Source organism: Rattus norvegicus, chromosome 1 (genome assembly GCF_036323735.1).
Source record: "Rattus norvegicus strain BN/NHsdMcwi chromosome 1, GRCr8, whole genome shotgun sequence".
Classification (NCBI taxonomy): Eukaryota; Metazoa; Chordata; class Mammalia; order Rodentia; family Muridae; genus Rattus; species Rattus norvegicus.
The window spans coordinates 160,792,590-160,809,411 of NC_086019.1; the positions used below are offsets into that span (position 1 = coordinate 160,792,590).

Below are 16,822 nucleotides of genomic sequence, written 5' to 3' on the forward strand. Positions count from 1 at the left end.
TGGATTGGAGAATTGCAATTTTTTTTAACCTATCTTTATAAAATCAGGTACACTTTTACAGTTTTTGTTTATCTATCACCAGTATATGCAAGCCAGTCTATATTTAACTAGGGCAGTTACTCTTAAGGAAATGAATCTAAAGTAGTTTTCCCTAATTCCCCATCTTGTTTAAAGTGTTTAGGGAGCAGAGTATTGCCAAACCTGTGGGAATATGGTGTGCTACACATGCTTTTACACAGTCTTTTACAGTAGTCCCATCTCAAGCTGTCATATGCTCTGCACAGTTTATTAGTGACTTGAGCTTCTTTGCTGGATCTCATGCAGTCCAGCTGGCCTCAAACTTCCTATGTTAAGGATGATGCTGATCTTGTGTCTACCTCCCAATGGCTGAATCATAGGTGTGTACCACCAGACAGCAGTACTTGTTGGTTTTAAAGTCAGTTAATTCTTTGTGTAATTTCTACTTTGATATTTTCTATCAAGCTTCATGAAGTCAAGCATGATACCATTTGGGGGTTTGTTTGCTTGTTTGTTTTTTGTTTTTGTTTGTTTGTTTATTTTTACTACTATATCCAGTACTTAAAAGGCCACCTGGAATTTAATAGTCACAGTAGTATTTACTAAATAAATAGGCTGGGCAGTATTGCTACATAGTCATCAAAGAACATCTTGTGTATGAATTATCTTCTATTAAAATAGAAATTTCCTGAGAAAAGCCATCTTGCTAAAGATGGGCTCAGTATTAAAAGTACTATCGCCCATCATTTAATTTCCTGAGACTTAGAAATAGTAACGAGGGGAGAAGCTCTAGACAATATTAATAGAAAAAACATAATTCTCCATCAGTTTTATCCTTTTGGGAAGTATTTTGTTTTCTTGCCTGTGTTGTGCTTGGGACTGCTACTCCCTGAGATGGGGCACAGGAACAATAGTGTTTATCTACTCATTTCAGCTCTCATCTCTCCAGGCCGTCGGCGTTTTTCTCAGCAAGCATTCCCCTTTGGTTTAGTCAGCTGCGTAACCTCAGCAGGCAGCTGCACACATCACTGAGCCGCAAGGGCAGAAGCCCTTGGAACTGGTACAGGTTGTTTCCATGTGTATATTTTAGCCCTTTCTTCTCGTTTCTCGTTACAGTGGGGTGTTGATCTACAAACTGAACATGAGAAGTACCTGGTGAGACACTGTGGCAACATACCAGTCTTTGTCATTAACTATCCATCAGAACTCAAGCCCTTCTACATGCGGGAGAATGAAGATGATCCTCAGAACACAGTAAGGAGATTATAAGTATAGCTCATCTTCTGAATCTGGATCCTCCCCGCCTTGTTTCATTTCTTTAACTTTAAAAATATTTTCTTAAATAATATCCATCAGTCTTCCCACAGAGCCCAGCGTTCTATAAACATACTTCTTTTTCTCACAGGGGGCCTTAGTTTAGCAGATCCAAGTGTGATTGGGCCTCATTTTGCTTTTGCCTTTCTTCCAGGAAGTAGCCTAGAACACTGGATAACAACACCGGGTTGATGTCAAAGTTCAGTGTTGATTTGGAGACTCCTAAGAAAGAAGCTTGCTGGAGCACAGATAATACCACTATCATGATCAGGCAGAAGGACAGTTGGCTTAGAGTTCTTTTGTCCGGGCTATATATAGACAGGAGGGAGGGATGGAGGGATTGGAGAGTTCTCAGTAGAGTGTCTGTCATGGCCTCATCTGTCTTCTCTATCTGCCTGTACTGGTTCTCTGATTCTTCACTGTTTCTAATTGATTTTAGTCTTCTAATTTACTTTCTCTTCATTTTCTTACTGCTTACAAGATGAGATATAAAAATATACTTTGACTTACAAGAGACTTACTAAATTGTTTTTTGTAACATCATTAGTTATGTTTGTGAGACAAATATGTTTATCTCAAAATAGATCAAAAACCTAAATTTTGTTGTCCAGTATCTCACCACTTACTTGTAGAAAATGGAGGTTATACTATAGCCACAAGTAAACAAAACATCCCCGTTGTACATATAGATAGGTATCTGACTGAAAGTTTCCTGCTTCCTTCTACAGTGATGGAAGACAGTATATGTCACAGACTTGAAATCCTAGAGCAGTTTTGCCAAGAAACTTGTTTTCTCTGTTTACAAATGAAAAACTTAGATAATTTAGCTCTACTCTCCCTACACCGTGGTTGCACAGGGCATTCTCATATTCTGCCCCTCAGTGTACTCTTTCTCGTTGAGTTCCTTTCTACACTATACTGTGGTGAGTCCTCTGCTTGAGCCTTTCCTTCTCTGTTAAGACTCAACTCCAGCTGCCTAGGCAGCGGAAACCACCTTCCTGAGGGTCTGTGTAGCAAGTGGAGAATTGGTAACTTTATAGCAATGTGTCTGTCTCCTGGTCTATGTAACTTAATTGGTCCTCACTCGCCCTCGCCCTGTCGGCTTCACTTTTGGATCAGTCATATTTTCTGCTTCTTTTTTGTTACCTGAACACAGTTTCCTCTTCTGCCAGCTGCTGCAGCTGTTTTGTTCCACTTAAGGGGTGATCTTCATGTCATTAAGCCCAGGGACTTTTCAGAAATCTTTTTGATTTGACCTGTCTGCAACTTCTTATTCTTAAAACCCTCTTGTCCCTCAGCTTGTGGTGTCATGTCCTTTCATATCCTCTCTCTTTTCACTGGTCACTCTGATTAAATCTCTACAGATTTTTTTCCCTCCCAATTTATTAGATGTTGGGATTCCTTAAGTCTAATCCTACATCTTTGCTTTTGCAAGGTAATTTCATATGTCCCAGTGGCTTATCATTTGTTCTTACATAATTAGAAATTTATTTTAATTCAGATTCTCTTTAAAGTTCTGGACTAATATCTATTGTTGTTGTTATTATTATTATTATTATTATTATTATTATTATTATTATTATTGATTGTTACATTCATTTATTTATTGGAGAGCACACATACATGCCATTGTAAATGTGTAGAGTTCACTGTGTGGAACTCAAGAGATCCAACTCAGGCCATCAGCCTTACTGGTAAAAACTTTATCCCCTGAGCCATCTCATCGGTTCTGCCTTGTTGATTACTATGTAAGCTAAAGGCTTGTCAAAGGCAGTAACCAGAACTGAGTGCATGGCGTCTCTCTCTCTCTCCCTCCCTCCCCAGTCATATTCTATCTATTCTTACTCTTCCTTTCTTTCAGTAGGGTCTGACTTATAAGCCTGGCTAGCACAGAACTCAATGTGTAGACCAGGCTGACCTGACATTCAGAAGAGAACTTAGAGAGATCCACCTGCCTCTGCCTCTGGTGCGAGGACTAAAGGAGTGTGTCATCGTCTCTGGCCATGATCTTCTAATATTTTCTTTTGTTGTGATTGTGGCAATTCCACATCTGAGTCATCTCTGAAATTTCTCTCTCACAGTGAAATGCAAATCATTACTAGACTCTGACATTTTACACTGAGATGTGACTCAGATCTATTTGTTTATTTTCATTTCTGCTTTTACCTTTTAGATTAAGATCTGTGTCTTGCCTGCACCTCTCTGTGACCTCCTAACCATTCTTCCTGTGTCTACTCTTTCCCTCATCGTCCCTGTCCTCATCTCAGCACGAGCTTTAGATAGAAACCTAAAGCTGGCCGTGACTGCCCAGTTGTGGAAGATGAGAACGTCAACATTGTCTTCATCTACATAGTTTGGAGCCAACTTGGACTCAGAAAAAATTAAAATGTAAATCTGATCACGTTACCCCCTTTCTTAAGACCAGTCAGGAGCCTCCTGTTGTTCCTCCTAAGCCAAGTGTGACTTCCTGATGCTGATGCTGGGCTCGGTCCACACCTGTCACCCTCTGCCAGTGTGGACAGCCTCCTGCCTTGGACTCCTGCATATGCTTTATTCTGAGTACTCTTTCACGCCTACATAATTTTATTTATTCTCCAAATCATGCGTTTCTCATAAGACCTTTCTTTGACCATTATAATTAGTCAGAGATATCTTTTAGATGCCCTTAAGTTTCAGACCTAGAGCTGCTCACTTGTTAAAATTTAATGTAACTTTTTATTCATTAATTGAGAATTTCCTATGTGTATGCCATAATATATTTCTAGAGGCCACACTCCTAGAAGAAAAACAATCTGACCCTTCCCCCAGCAACCATCAGCTGCCAGTATTCCCTCGGGTAGGGATGCGGCCTCACGAGCCTCTCCTCCATCTGTTGGAATGCTGCTGTCTTAGTTGTATGCAGGTAACCACAGCTGCTGTGAGTTTATAAGTACAGTGGCCCTGTCATATCCAGAGGACAGCGTTTCACAGCAGCCTGTCCTCAAACCTGTGCATGCCCTGTTTGGGGATGAGCAGTCCACAGACACGTGTTCTCTGCACTCTGACCCCTTGTGAGTCTCTGTATTAACCACTGTCCACTACCAAAAGAAGCTTCTCTGGTGGTCTGAGCACAGCACTTCCCTATGGATAAAGCTTAGTGTTTAACGACAGTTTATCCGTTAGCAGCACGGTAATAGAGGTTCTCCTCTAGGGTTCATCTCCATAGCTACAGGCTCTTGGCCATGAGCCATAGTCCAGTGGGAAAGCGATTGGTCACCCCCAAAACACTCACACACTGTTTTACCAATGAGCATCTTGGCCAGGTTGGATCTGAGCTGCTGACTCTCAACCCATCCTAACTTTTAACACAGGACGTTTTTACTTACACATATCACTACTTTAATTGGTGACTTTCCTTTGTCTAGAGCACCTGTAGATCTCTTTTTACTTAACCGATACAGCCTCGGTGCCTAGCATAAGGCCAAGAACATGGCAAGTATCTAATAATCTGTTTTGTGTAGGACAGCCAATTGGATGAATACAAACCATCCAAGTTTTAGAAACAGGGTGAGCACAAATGCATGGAAACTTGATTTGTTAAGGAAAGTAGGGCCAGGCTGGCTAGAAACTTTTACTATAAATTTCTTGAGCAGTGACAGTGATGTAAAAGGAAATATAATGGCCCAGAGTTACATACTCTTGGGTTCAGGTTACAGATCTGTGTGTTATACATCACATGACTGATCTAAGTGTGGAGGTACAAACTTGTAATCCCAGCACTAGGGAGACAGAGGCAGACAGATATCTGTGATGTCATGGCCAGCCTGATCTACATAGTGAGCTCCGGGATCGTCAAGGGCAGCATAGTGAGACGCTGTCTCAACAAAACAAACAACAGCAATAAAAATAAACTATGTGATTGATCTTAGGCAAAACACTGAATCCCTCTGAATTTTAATTAAACAATACATGTTTATGATCACTCTTGGTTCCTAGGAGTTGAACTGACCCAGCTGGCAAGTTCTAGTTGGATCTTTCATAAAGTTTCAGTCAGGGTTCTATGTGGGACTGAGACTATCTAAGTTTGAGGATTAGTAACGTACGGAAAGTATGACTTACTATTTGGAGTAGCAGGAAGTTAAAAAGTATGGTGTTGTCTCTCTTCCTTTTTAACTTGTGATAACTTTATTGTGAAAGATATTGTAATGCCCAGTGTCCGTGTGTGACATTGTAATGCCCAGTGTCTGTGTGTGACACTAATGCCCAGTGTCCATGTGTGTGTGTTGCTGTGCTGTCATCTGAGCCCTGAAGAGATAGTCCTGCTCTTATGTGTCCATTCTAGGAGACCGGTAGACTCTGACAATGCCTCAGATCATACAAGCATTATAATGAGACTTTAGTGTGCTTCCCTAGTCTTTGAAGTACTATAGCGTATAGCTTCTCATTACCACATTATTTGAACGTCATTTAACTAAGATATTTACATTAGCCATAGATAGTGGCATTTATATTAGCAACCTCCTTTTTTTTTCCTGCAGAAAGTGCCTGTTTCTACTCCTAAAAAACTCAAGTGGTAAATATATAAACCATGGGGCATATGAATAAATGCTGTTTTTCTTTCAATGGGACTCTAATTACAGGTTTGCAGAAGGTTTGCCAGAGTTTATGCAAGAAATTTCTCCTCATTAGCTTCAGCTGTCAACTGGACGGCCAACAGTGATCTGGGGGAAGTCTCCACCAGAGGATTGCTTCCATTAGCTTGTCCTTTGAGCAGGTCTCTGGGCACTTGTTGATGGCTGACATAGGCAGGCCCAGCCCACTGTAAAGTACCATCTCTAGGCAAGGGTCCTAGGCTGTTTAAAAACTCTGTCTGGGCTGGAGGGATGGCTCAGTGGTTAAGAGACCCAGGTTCGATTCCTAGCACCCACATGGCAGCTCACAGCTGTCTGCAACTCCAGCCCCAGGGGATCCAGTGCCTTCTCCTGGCCTCCACAGGCACCAGGTAAACATGCAGGGGAAACAGCCATACACATAAAAATAAATAAATAAAATTTTTAACTTTTAAAAAGAAGGCTAAAACAGAAGGCATAGAAGTAAAAGAACAAAGGGAAAGCTGGCTAAGTAGAGGCTAGGGAGCAAGCCGTAAGCAGCTCTCCTCCCTGCTCCCCCATGCTCCCTGCTGCTGCCCTGCCATCTGTTACCCACTGTGACCTGCAAAGGTAAGATGAACCAAACCCTCCTCTCCTCGTCACTTTTCACCATAGCATTTATCACAGCAACAGAAAGAAGCAAACCACGAGGTTCCATGAGAGCTTAAAGAGTAAAACCGTTGTGAAGGCGTGCATGGCGGCTTGCAAACCATTGTGAAGGCCTGCATGGCGGCTTGCTCATGCAGTTGGGAGGCTGAGTTGCCTGAGTTGAAAGCTAGCCTGGACCACATAGTCTATAGAATGAGAGTACATCTCACTAGCCCTACCCCAACCCTACAAATAAACAAAACCAAACAACCAAACGAAAAACAGTAAAATAGAGGTGTTTCGATGGTAGTTTTCCCAAGCAAATGAGAATAGAGAATGCGAATGAGGATAGAGAAATATTTAACAGTTTTAAACTATGGGCTGGAGTAGTAGATGCACAGCTGGTATTTCCACAGTCCGGTGTTGGTGTATTCTCTTCCACCCCCTGCAGTAAAATGAAGATGTGCAGACGGCCATAACGAAGCCCACTAGAGTGAGAGTGGAGGTCTGAACGCCAGCACTCTTACAGCTTACCTCTGACAAGGCTCTGCTGGCACGGAGCCTTAGGATGTCCTCCCTACAGTCAGAGAATTGTGCTAGACTTCTGAGGTGCATCTCTAAAAGCCAGTGATTTCATGTAACCTGTTTTTTTTACTGGCATATGTAAGAATAACACGTAAATTACAATGAATAATTTTGTCATTTGAAAGCCTAATATAATAAATCTAAGGAAACATAGAAAATGGATCCAGGACATTGATCAAATACCCTAAATGCAAATGGAAAATATGCAGCTATTATGAATGGCTTCCCAAGGAATATTCATTCATAACTTGCAAATGTGGAAAAGTATCTACCAGCGGTTGTAAGTGAGGTAGATCAGGACCACCAGGTAGTGTTAGGATTCTCAGGATCGTGTCAGTAGTACTTATATTAATATGTTTTAGCATTGCATCAGAAATGATGACACATCGATGGACATTCAGTGAAGTATATAGTGGGAAGTCACTTGGACAGGCAACCAAAGAACATCTAGTGAGTTTCCCTAGCCTATGCACTGAGCTATGTCGAAATATCTTGATCCTTGAATCAACAGAAATAGTGAAGAAATTGCTATTTTTACTTAGTGAGGACTAATGATTTTCCTGGCAATTTATATCAAATAAAAGTATGCACTGCAGCCCAGCTCAGGTTGCTTTCAGGCTCTATGTGTGTACTTTGGATTGTAGGGATAGGGGAATATATTGTAGGGAGGGGGATAGATTTGAAACTTTGACCTGCGTGTGATAGATTTCTAAACTTTTATTGCTGTTCTGATTCTCTCCCTTTCAATCTCCTCATTTCCTTATAAACAATGAGTTTAGTTAAAGGTAGACATACAAGAGAATACAGATACCTTTTAAGCCTTCAGGTAAAATAGGACTGTAATGGATGTTGCACTGCAGGCTAAAGAGATGGCTCAGTGGTTAAGAACACTGACTGCTGTTTTAGAGGTCACAGGTTCAATTCCCATCTCCCACAGGCAGCTCACAACTGCCTATCACTCTAGTTCCAGAGGATCTGACACCCTCACACGGATACACATGCAGACAAAATACCAGTGCACATAAAATAAGTCATTAAAGAAGGAAGCTGTACTATTATGAAGAACAGCAAAGAGTAGTTCAGAGTAAAGGAATGACTCCATCATTTCACTTAAGTAACTACACACATCTTGCAGGAGTAGGACGTATGCTAGTTAATTTTCTCATCGTTGTGATAGAATGAATGCCTGGCAAACAGCACCTTGGAGAAGAGGGGGTTTGTGTTGCTTAAACTTTGAGAGAACACATTCCACAGTGGTGAAGGCATGACGGCAGGAGTGGGGGCCGCTGCTCACTTTGCATCCGTACAAGACCTGGCCTACTATGGTTCCACATTTCTGTCCACATTCTCAGGAGAACTATTACAGAAGTCACTGGAGAAATGCGTTATACTTCTGTGAACTGATGACCCTCTACACTGGGTATCTGCCTTTTCCCAGTAGCATCTGTGGATGAAATCTTTACTCAGACCTTGGGAGCTAGAAATCATATTCCATTTTCATAGCACTACTAAGCATTATATGATAGGATATAGCATGAGAATAAAAATCAATCAAGAGATAGTTAATGAATCTCCTTGGCTGACTAATGAACCACATCACAATAGCCTGCAGACCTGCCCAGCAGAGTGAGGAAGGCGATGTCAGCACGAGAGGCAGCTTTAAGTACAAGAATCCAAACTCCAGAGCTCTGTGCTGTTTATACAGAGTTCAAAAAGTAACTTCACCATGTAGGTTGTAATCAAGAATTACTATGTAATTCTTTGTAAGGATAACAAAAAGAAGGCACAGAGGGACTTTTTGGAATGCTAATCTTGTTTTGCTTTTTGATTTATGTTGGTGACACTGTGCTCATTTTATAAAAGCTAATAGAACTAGACTATTTTTGTACTTTTATACATGATGTTATATTTTAAGTAATTTCACTTCAGTGGGGAATGCTGTTCTTTTATCGCTTCAAATGGTTTTTGAAAGTGTCTGCTTAGCTTTGCAAACTAGACTCTGCATAAAGTACCATAAGGATGGCTCAGTGGGTAAAGGTACTTGCTACTCAAGCCTCACAGACTGGAAGGAAGAGCAAACAACTCCTAATTATACACACACACACACACACACACACACACACACACACACACACACACACTATTCTAAAGAACTAGCGATGGTCTATGAACTGAACTAGAAGATAGAGGACTAAGGGTGAGTCACAGGTAGTTTCCAGAAGTTGGACTTTTAATTAAAGGAGGCATTTACAGAATAATTTCCTTTCTCAGAGAGGAAGAACTCAGATAACACGTATGTTTATGTACCTCTCAGCTGATTCCTGCTGGCTAGCTTGGAATTTGGAGCTCCCCAGGGAAAAGAGAAGTGTGGTAATTACCTTGGTCCTGAGGGAACGGAAGCATTTCGAGACAAAGTGAAAATTCCATTCCTTTGAAACCATTAGTATCGTTGTAAGCTATAAACTCTGCCTGTGTAGCACAAGTAATGAGACTGATTCGGGATTCATAAGACATAACTAACTTCAGCCCCTGCCGGCTGCCCGCCCATCTGCATCTTCCGGCCATTGCATCTAGAGGATATTTCCTCTTTCTACCTTCTTTCCAGGGGCAACAGAAGAAAGGACATTAAACTTTTCCCTTTCCTGAACATAGCATAGAAGGGTCATAATCAAAGACTTTGCTCCTATTTAGCCTATTATTTTTAATTGAAATTTTAAGTTTTGAGTACACTGATTGGAATCAAAGAGTCAGAGGAGAACATCATAAATAGAAACCAGGGTTCACTCAGCTTGAATACCAACATGAACTATTTCGAGACAGCTTGCTGCTGCAGCTGTGTGACTTAAACAGAATCAAAACTCATACCATGGAGGAAGATGGGCCAGGAAGCACTCTGGGCCTAGAAGATGGACAGACTGAGACAGGTTTGTTTAAGCTGGGGGAGTTTTGGATGTACAAACTCTGGTATTTCCTTAGCAGGAGAATGAATGGACAGCAGAGCCAAAGTGCTTCCACTATTAAAATGTCCAGGTTTTACTAAAAACAAGGACATCGTAAATTTCACCGGCAAATGGATGGATCTAGAAAATAAGTGAGGTAACCCAGACCCAAAAGGATTTGCATGTCAGGAACTTAGCATAACTGTCCTCTGAGAGGCTCCTGAGAGGCCAGTGGAGAGAGATGCAGAGACTCACACCCAAACATTAGATGAAGCTCAGGGAGTCTTACAGAAAGTTGGGAGAAAGATTGAGGGACCTGAAGAGAACAGGGACTCCACAAAAAGACCAACAGATTCAACTAACCAGGACCCTTGGGGGCTCCCAGAGACTGAGTCACCAACCAGAGTGAGCACTGACTGGATCTAGTTCCCCTGCACTTAGGTAGCAGATGAGCAGCTTGGTCTTCATATGCATCCCTGAAGAGCAGGGGCTGTCCCTGAGCCTGTTGCCTGCCTGCCTGTAGATCCTGCACCCCTAAATGGACCTCCATGTCTGGCCTTAGAGAGGATGTGTTGGGGGGAATACTTGGGGATAGGATGGGGGTCTGGGGGGTTGACACCCAGAGGGGAGCTTCCCCTTCTAAGGGGAATGGAGGAGGACTTACGTGAGGGAATACTGGGAGGAGAGGAAGGGCTGATGATGGGTTGTAAAGTGAATAAATTTAATAAAAAGAAAAAATTTTCAGACTTCAAAGAAACACAGTGGTGATTCATACTTAAAGGACTCAAACTAGGTCATTTTGAATTAAGACATTTTTCTCTGCAACTTGCAGATCTTTAATGATATGGTTGGCTCCAGTTTCTGACCCCAGAACCACCTCATCTACACCAGTGTTTTGTGTTCTGATCCTGTAATCTGTTCTCTTTAAGTACAAATGATTGTTAATACAGAGGACATTTAAGAATTCAAGGTCATGGGCTGAATTTTGCCTGTGATTTGATAAATCCCTAAGAAAAAGACTAACAGGGAGCAGTGAGGGTTCGTACACCATTCATTTGTTGTTCAGTAGTCATAGTGAAATTTGAAAGTAGAAATAAATAAGTATGCCACATAAGTAAAAGATACAGATATTCTTCAAGGGAACTTTCAAAGTCAGCAGCTCCTGATGATATGCTGCTGCTCTGCGGCTCCCAAGCTTCCTTCTGCGGCCCTTCCATACAGGTTCTCAGGTTCTAGTGACTCCCAGTCAAAATATTTTTTGCTACTTCATAACTGTAATTTTCTACTGTTATGAATTATAGAATTATAATGTAAATATCTGATATGCAGGATATCTGATATGTGAACCCCGTACCCACAGGTTGAGAACCACTGCTCTAACTAGTTTAAGGCATTCCGACAAAATCCAGCTGTGCCCACAGCTGGGCATGCAGCAGCTGACTGGCAGAGAGGAGGTGCTAACAGACCAGTTTCTGAGTCACCTTTACAGGTGGCACATCAGACCAGCTGTGAGGACTGTGTGGTCACTTGATATCAGTACTTTGATAATGATTCTGAACTGTGATTGTTTATGGTACTTTGTATTTTTCTTGTGGGCTGATGGAGGAAAATGAAAGAATACCGATTCTGTCCATTGTAACAGAGAAGAACTAGTTGGAACACTACAAGCGAAAGACCCAGTGGATGAGGAATGAGCAATGCAGTGCACTCTTGCTCTACGCAAGCTTCTGCTTCTCCCTCAGTGTGTATTACACTTTCCCACCCTGTTGACATGAGCTCTGTCATGTGAATTGCATTAGCCAAAGGATTATAAGCAGAAGTGACATTATTTTTCACACAGGCTCTTAACAGATATATATGTGTGTGTGTGTGTGTGTGTGTGTGTGTGTGTGTGTGTGTGTGTGTATACATTTTTTTAACTGACTGCTCCAAAACTTTTTTTTTATTTATTTATTTTTTTATTAACTTGAGTATTTCTTATATACATTTCGAGTGTTATTCCCTTTCCCGGTTTCCGGGCAAACATCCCCCTCCCCCCTCCCCTTCCTTATGGGTGTTCCCCTCCCAACCCTCCCCCCATTGCCGCCCTCCCCCCATAGACTAGTTCACTGGGGGTTCAGTCTTAGCAGGACCCAGGGCTTCCCCTTCCACTGGTGCTCTTACTAGGATATTCATTGCTACCTATGGGGTCAGAGTCCAGGGTCAGTCCATGTATAGTCTTTAGGTAGTGGCTTAGTCCCTGGAAGCTCTGGTTGCTTGGCATTGTTGTACTTTTGGGGTCTCGAGCCCCTTCAAGCTCTTCCAGTTCTTTCTCTGATTCCTTCAATAGGGGACCTATTCTCAGTTCAGTGGTTTGCTGCTGGCATTCGCCTCTATATTTGCTGTATTCTAGCTGTGTCTCTCAGGAGCGATCTACATCCGGCTCCTGTCGGTCTGCACTTCTTTGCTTCATCCATCTTGTCTAATTGGGTGGCTGTATATGTATGGGCCACATGTGGGGCAGGCTCTGAATGGGTGTTCCTTCAGTCTCTGTTTTAATCTTTGCCTCTCCCTTCCCTGCCAAGGGTATTCTTTTTCCTCATTTAAAGAAGGAGTGAAGCATTCACATTTTGATCATCCGTCTTGAGTTTCGTTTGTTCTAGGGATCTAGGGTAATTCAAGCATTTGGGCTAATAGCCACTTATCAATGAGTGCATACCATGTATGTCTTTCTGTGATTGGGTAAGCTCACTCAGGATGATATTTTCCAGTTCCAACCATTTGCCTACGAATTTCATAAACTCGTTGTTTTTGATAGCTGAGTAATATTCCATTGTGTAGATGTACCACATTTTCTGTATCCATTCCTCTGTTGAAGGGCATCTGGGTTCTTTCCAGCTTCTGGCTATTATAAATAAGGCTGCGATGAACATAGAGGAGCACGTGTCTCTTTTATATGTTGAGGCATCTTTTGGGTATATGCCCAAGAGAGGTATAGCTGGATCCTCAGGCAGTTCAATGTCCAATTTTCTGAGGAACCTCCACACTGATTTCCAGAATGGTTTTACCAGTCTGCAATCCCACCAACAATGGAGGAGTGTTCCTCTTTCTCCACATCCTCGCCAGCATCTGCTGTCACCTGAGTTTTTGATCTTAGCCAATCGCACTGGTGTGAGGTGAAATCTCAGGGTTGTTTTGATTTGCATTTCCCTTATGACTAAAGATGTTGAACATTTCTTTAGGTGTTTCTCCGCCATTCAGCATTCCTCAGCTGTGAATTCTTTGTTTAGCTCTGAACCCCATTTTTTAATAGGGTTATTTGTTTCCCTGCGGTCTAACTTCTTGAGTTCTTTGTATATTTTGGAAATAAGGCCTCTATCTGTTGTAGGATTGGTAAAGATCTTTTCCCAATCTGTTGGTTGCCGTTTTGTCCTAACCACAGTGTCCTTTGCCTTACAGAAGCTTTGCAGTTTTATGAGATCCCATTTGTCGATTCTTGATCTTAGAGCATAAGCCATTGGTGTTTTGTTCAGGAAATTTTTTCCAGTGCCCATGTGTTCCAGATGCTTCCCTAGTTTTTCTTCTATTAGTTTGAGTGTGTCTGGTTTGATGTGGAGGTCCTTGATCCACTTGGACTTAAGCTTTGTACAGGGTGATAAGGATGGATCGATCTGCATTCTTCTACATGTTGCCCTCCAGTTGAACCAGCACCATTTGCTGAAAATGCTATCTTTTTTCCATTGGATGGTTTTGGCTCCTTTGTCAAAAATCAAGTGACCATAGGTGTGTGGGTTCATTTCTGGGTCTTCAATTCTATTCCATTGGTCTATCTGTCTGTCTCTGTACCAATACCATGCAGTTTTTATCACTATTGCTCTGTAATACTGCTTGAGTTCAGGGATAGTGATTCCCCCTGAAGTCCTTTTATTGTTGAGGATAGCTTTAGCTATCCTGGGTTTTTTGTTATTCCAGATGAATTTGCAAATTGTTCTGTCTAACTCTTTGAAGAATTGGATTGGTATTTTGATGGGGATTGCATTGAATCTGTAGATTGCTTTTGGTAAAATGGCCATTTTTACCATATTAATCCTGCCAATCCATGAGCATGGGAGATCTTTCCATCTTCTGAGGTCTTCTTCAATTTCTTTCCTCAGTGTCTTGAAGTTCTTATTGTACAGATCTTTTACTTGCTTGGTTAAAGTCACACCGAGGTACTTTATATTATTTGGGTCTATTATGAAGGGTGTCGTTTCCCTAATTTCTTTCTCGGCTTGTTTCTCTTTTGTATAGAGGAAGGCAACTGATTTATTTGAGTTAATTTTATACCCAGCCACTTTGCTGAAGTTGTTTATCAGCTTTAGTAGTTCTCTGGTGGAACTTTTGGGATCACTTAAATATACTATCATGTCATCTGCAAATAGTGATATTTTGACCTCTTCTTTTCCGATCTGTATCCCTTTGATCTCCTTTTGTTGTCTGATTGCTCTGGCTAGAACTTCAAGAACTATATTGAATAAGTAGGGAGAGAGTGGGCAGCCTTGTCTAGTCCCTGATTTTAGTGGGATTGCTTCAAGTTTCTCTCCATTTAGTTTAATGTTAGCAACTGGTTTGCTGTATATGGCTTTTACTATGTTTAGGTATGGGCCTTGAATTCCTATTCTTTCCAGGACTTTTATCATGAAGGGGTGTTGAATTTTGTCAAATGCTTTCTCAGCATCTAATGAAATGATCATGTGGTTTTGTTCTTTCAGTTTGTTTATATAATGGATCACGTTGATGGTTTTCCGTATATTAAACCATCCCTGCATGCCTGGGATGAAGCCTACTTGATCATGGTGGATGATTGTTTTGATGTGCTCTTGAATTCGGTTTGCCAGAATTTTATTGAGTATTTTTGCGTCGATATTCATAAGGGAAATTGGTCTGAAGTTCTCTTTCTTTGTTGTGTCTTTGTGTGGTTTAGGTATAAGAGTAATTGTGGCTTCGTAGAAGGAATTCGGTAGGGCTCCATCTGTTTCAATTTTGTGGAATAGTTTGGATAATATTGGTATGAGGTCTTCTATGAAGGTTTGATAGAATTCTGCACTAAACCCGTCTGGACCTGGGCTCTTTTTGGTTGGGAGACCTTTAATGACTGCTTCTATTTCCTTAGGAGTTATGGGGTTGTTTAACTGGTTTATCTGTTCCTGATTTAACTTCGATACCTGGTATCTGTCTAGGAAATTGTCCATTTCCTGAAGATTTTCAAATTTTGTTGAATATAGGTTTTTATAGTAAGATCTGATGATTTTTTGAATTTCCTCCGAATCTGTAGTTATGTCTCCCTTTTCATTTCTGATTTTGTTAATCTGGACACACTCTCTGTGTCCTCTCGTTAGTCTGGCTAAGGGTTTATCTATCTTGTTGATTTTCTCAAAGAACCAACTTTTGGTTCTGTTGATTCTTTCTATGGTCCTTTTTGTTTCTACTTGGTTGATTTCAGCTCTGAGTTTGATTATTTCCTGCCTTCTACTCCTCCTGGGTGTATTTGCTTCTTTTTGTTCTAGAGCTTTTAGGTGTGCTGTCAAGCTGCTGACATATGCTCTTTCCTGTTTCTTTCTGCAGGCACTCAGCGCTATGAGTTTTCCTCTTAGCACAGCTTTCATTGTGTCCCATAAGTTTGAGTATGTTGTATCTTCATTTTCATTAAATTCTAAAAAGTTTTTAATTTCTTTCTTTATTTCTTCCTTGACCAGGTTATCATTGAGTAGAGCATTGTTCAATTTCCACGTATATGTGGGCATTCTTCCCTTATTGTTATTGAAGACCAGTTTTAGGCCGTGGTGGTCCGATAGCACGCATGGGATTATTTCTATCTTTCTGTACCTGTTGAGGCCCGTTTTTTGACCAATTATATGGTCAATTTTGGAGAAAGTACCATGAGGAGCTGAGAAGAAGGTATATCCTTTTGCTTTAGGATAGAATGTTCTATAAATATCCGTTAAGTCCATTTGGCTCATGACTTCTCTTAGTCTGTCTACATCACTGTTTAATTTCTGTTTCCATGATCTGTCCATTGATGAGAGTGGGGTGTTGAAATCTCCCACTATTATTGTGTGAGGTGCAATGTGTGTTTTGAGCTTTAGTAAGGTTTCTTTTACGTATGTAGGTGCCCTTGTATTTGGGGCATAGATATTTAGGATTGAGAGTTCATCTTGGTTGATTTTTCCTTTGATGAATATGAAGTGTCCTTCCTTATCTTTTTTGATGACTTTTAGTTGGAAATTGATTTTATTTGATATTAGAATGGCTACTCCAGCTTGCTTCTTCTGACCATTTGCTTGGAAAGTTGTTTTCCAGCCTTTCACTCTGAGGTAGTGTCTGTCTTTGTCTCTGAGGTGTGTTTCCTGTAGGCAGCAGAATGCAGGGTCCTCGTTGCGTATCCAGTTTGTTAATCTATGTCTTTTTATTGGGGAGTTGAGGCCATTGATATTGAGAGATATTAAGGAATAGTGATTATTGCTTCCCGTTATATTCATATTTGGATGTGAGGTTATGTTTGTGTGCTTTCATTCTCTTTGTTTTGTTGCCAAGACGATTAGTTTCTTGCTTCTTCTAGGGTATAGCTTGCCTCCTTATGTTGGACTTTACCATTTATTATCCTTTGTAGTGCTGGATTTGTAGAAAGATATTGTGTAAATTTGGTTTTGTCATGGAATATCTTGGTTTCTCCATCAATGTTAATTGAGAGTTTTGCTGGATACAGTAATCTGGGCTGGCATTTGTGTTCTC

General features: G+C 41.1%; 1 protein-coding gene across 6 annotated transcripts in view; it reads left to right on the forward strand.

Moving 5' to 3' along the window:
* Nars2 (asparaginyl-tRNA synthetase 2, mitochondrial) overlaps positions 1–16,822 on the forward strand; it is a 111,632-nt gene that overhangs the window by 80,910 nt on the left and 13,900 nt on the right. For 5 of the 6 annotated variants that reach the window (XM_063284991.1, XM_063284989.1, XM_039105949.2 and 2 more), the window contains one exon: positions 1,135–1,272. In XM_063284991.1, the coding sequence (XP_063141061.1) occupies positions 1,135–1,272 (138 nt within the window). Of the gene's footprint in view, positions 1–1,134; positions 1,273–1,486; positions 1,842–16,822 lie in introns of those variants that run through there. The other variant, NM_001034921.2, reaches the window with a different exon arrangement.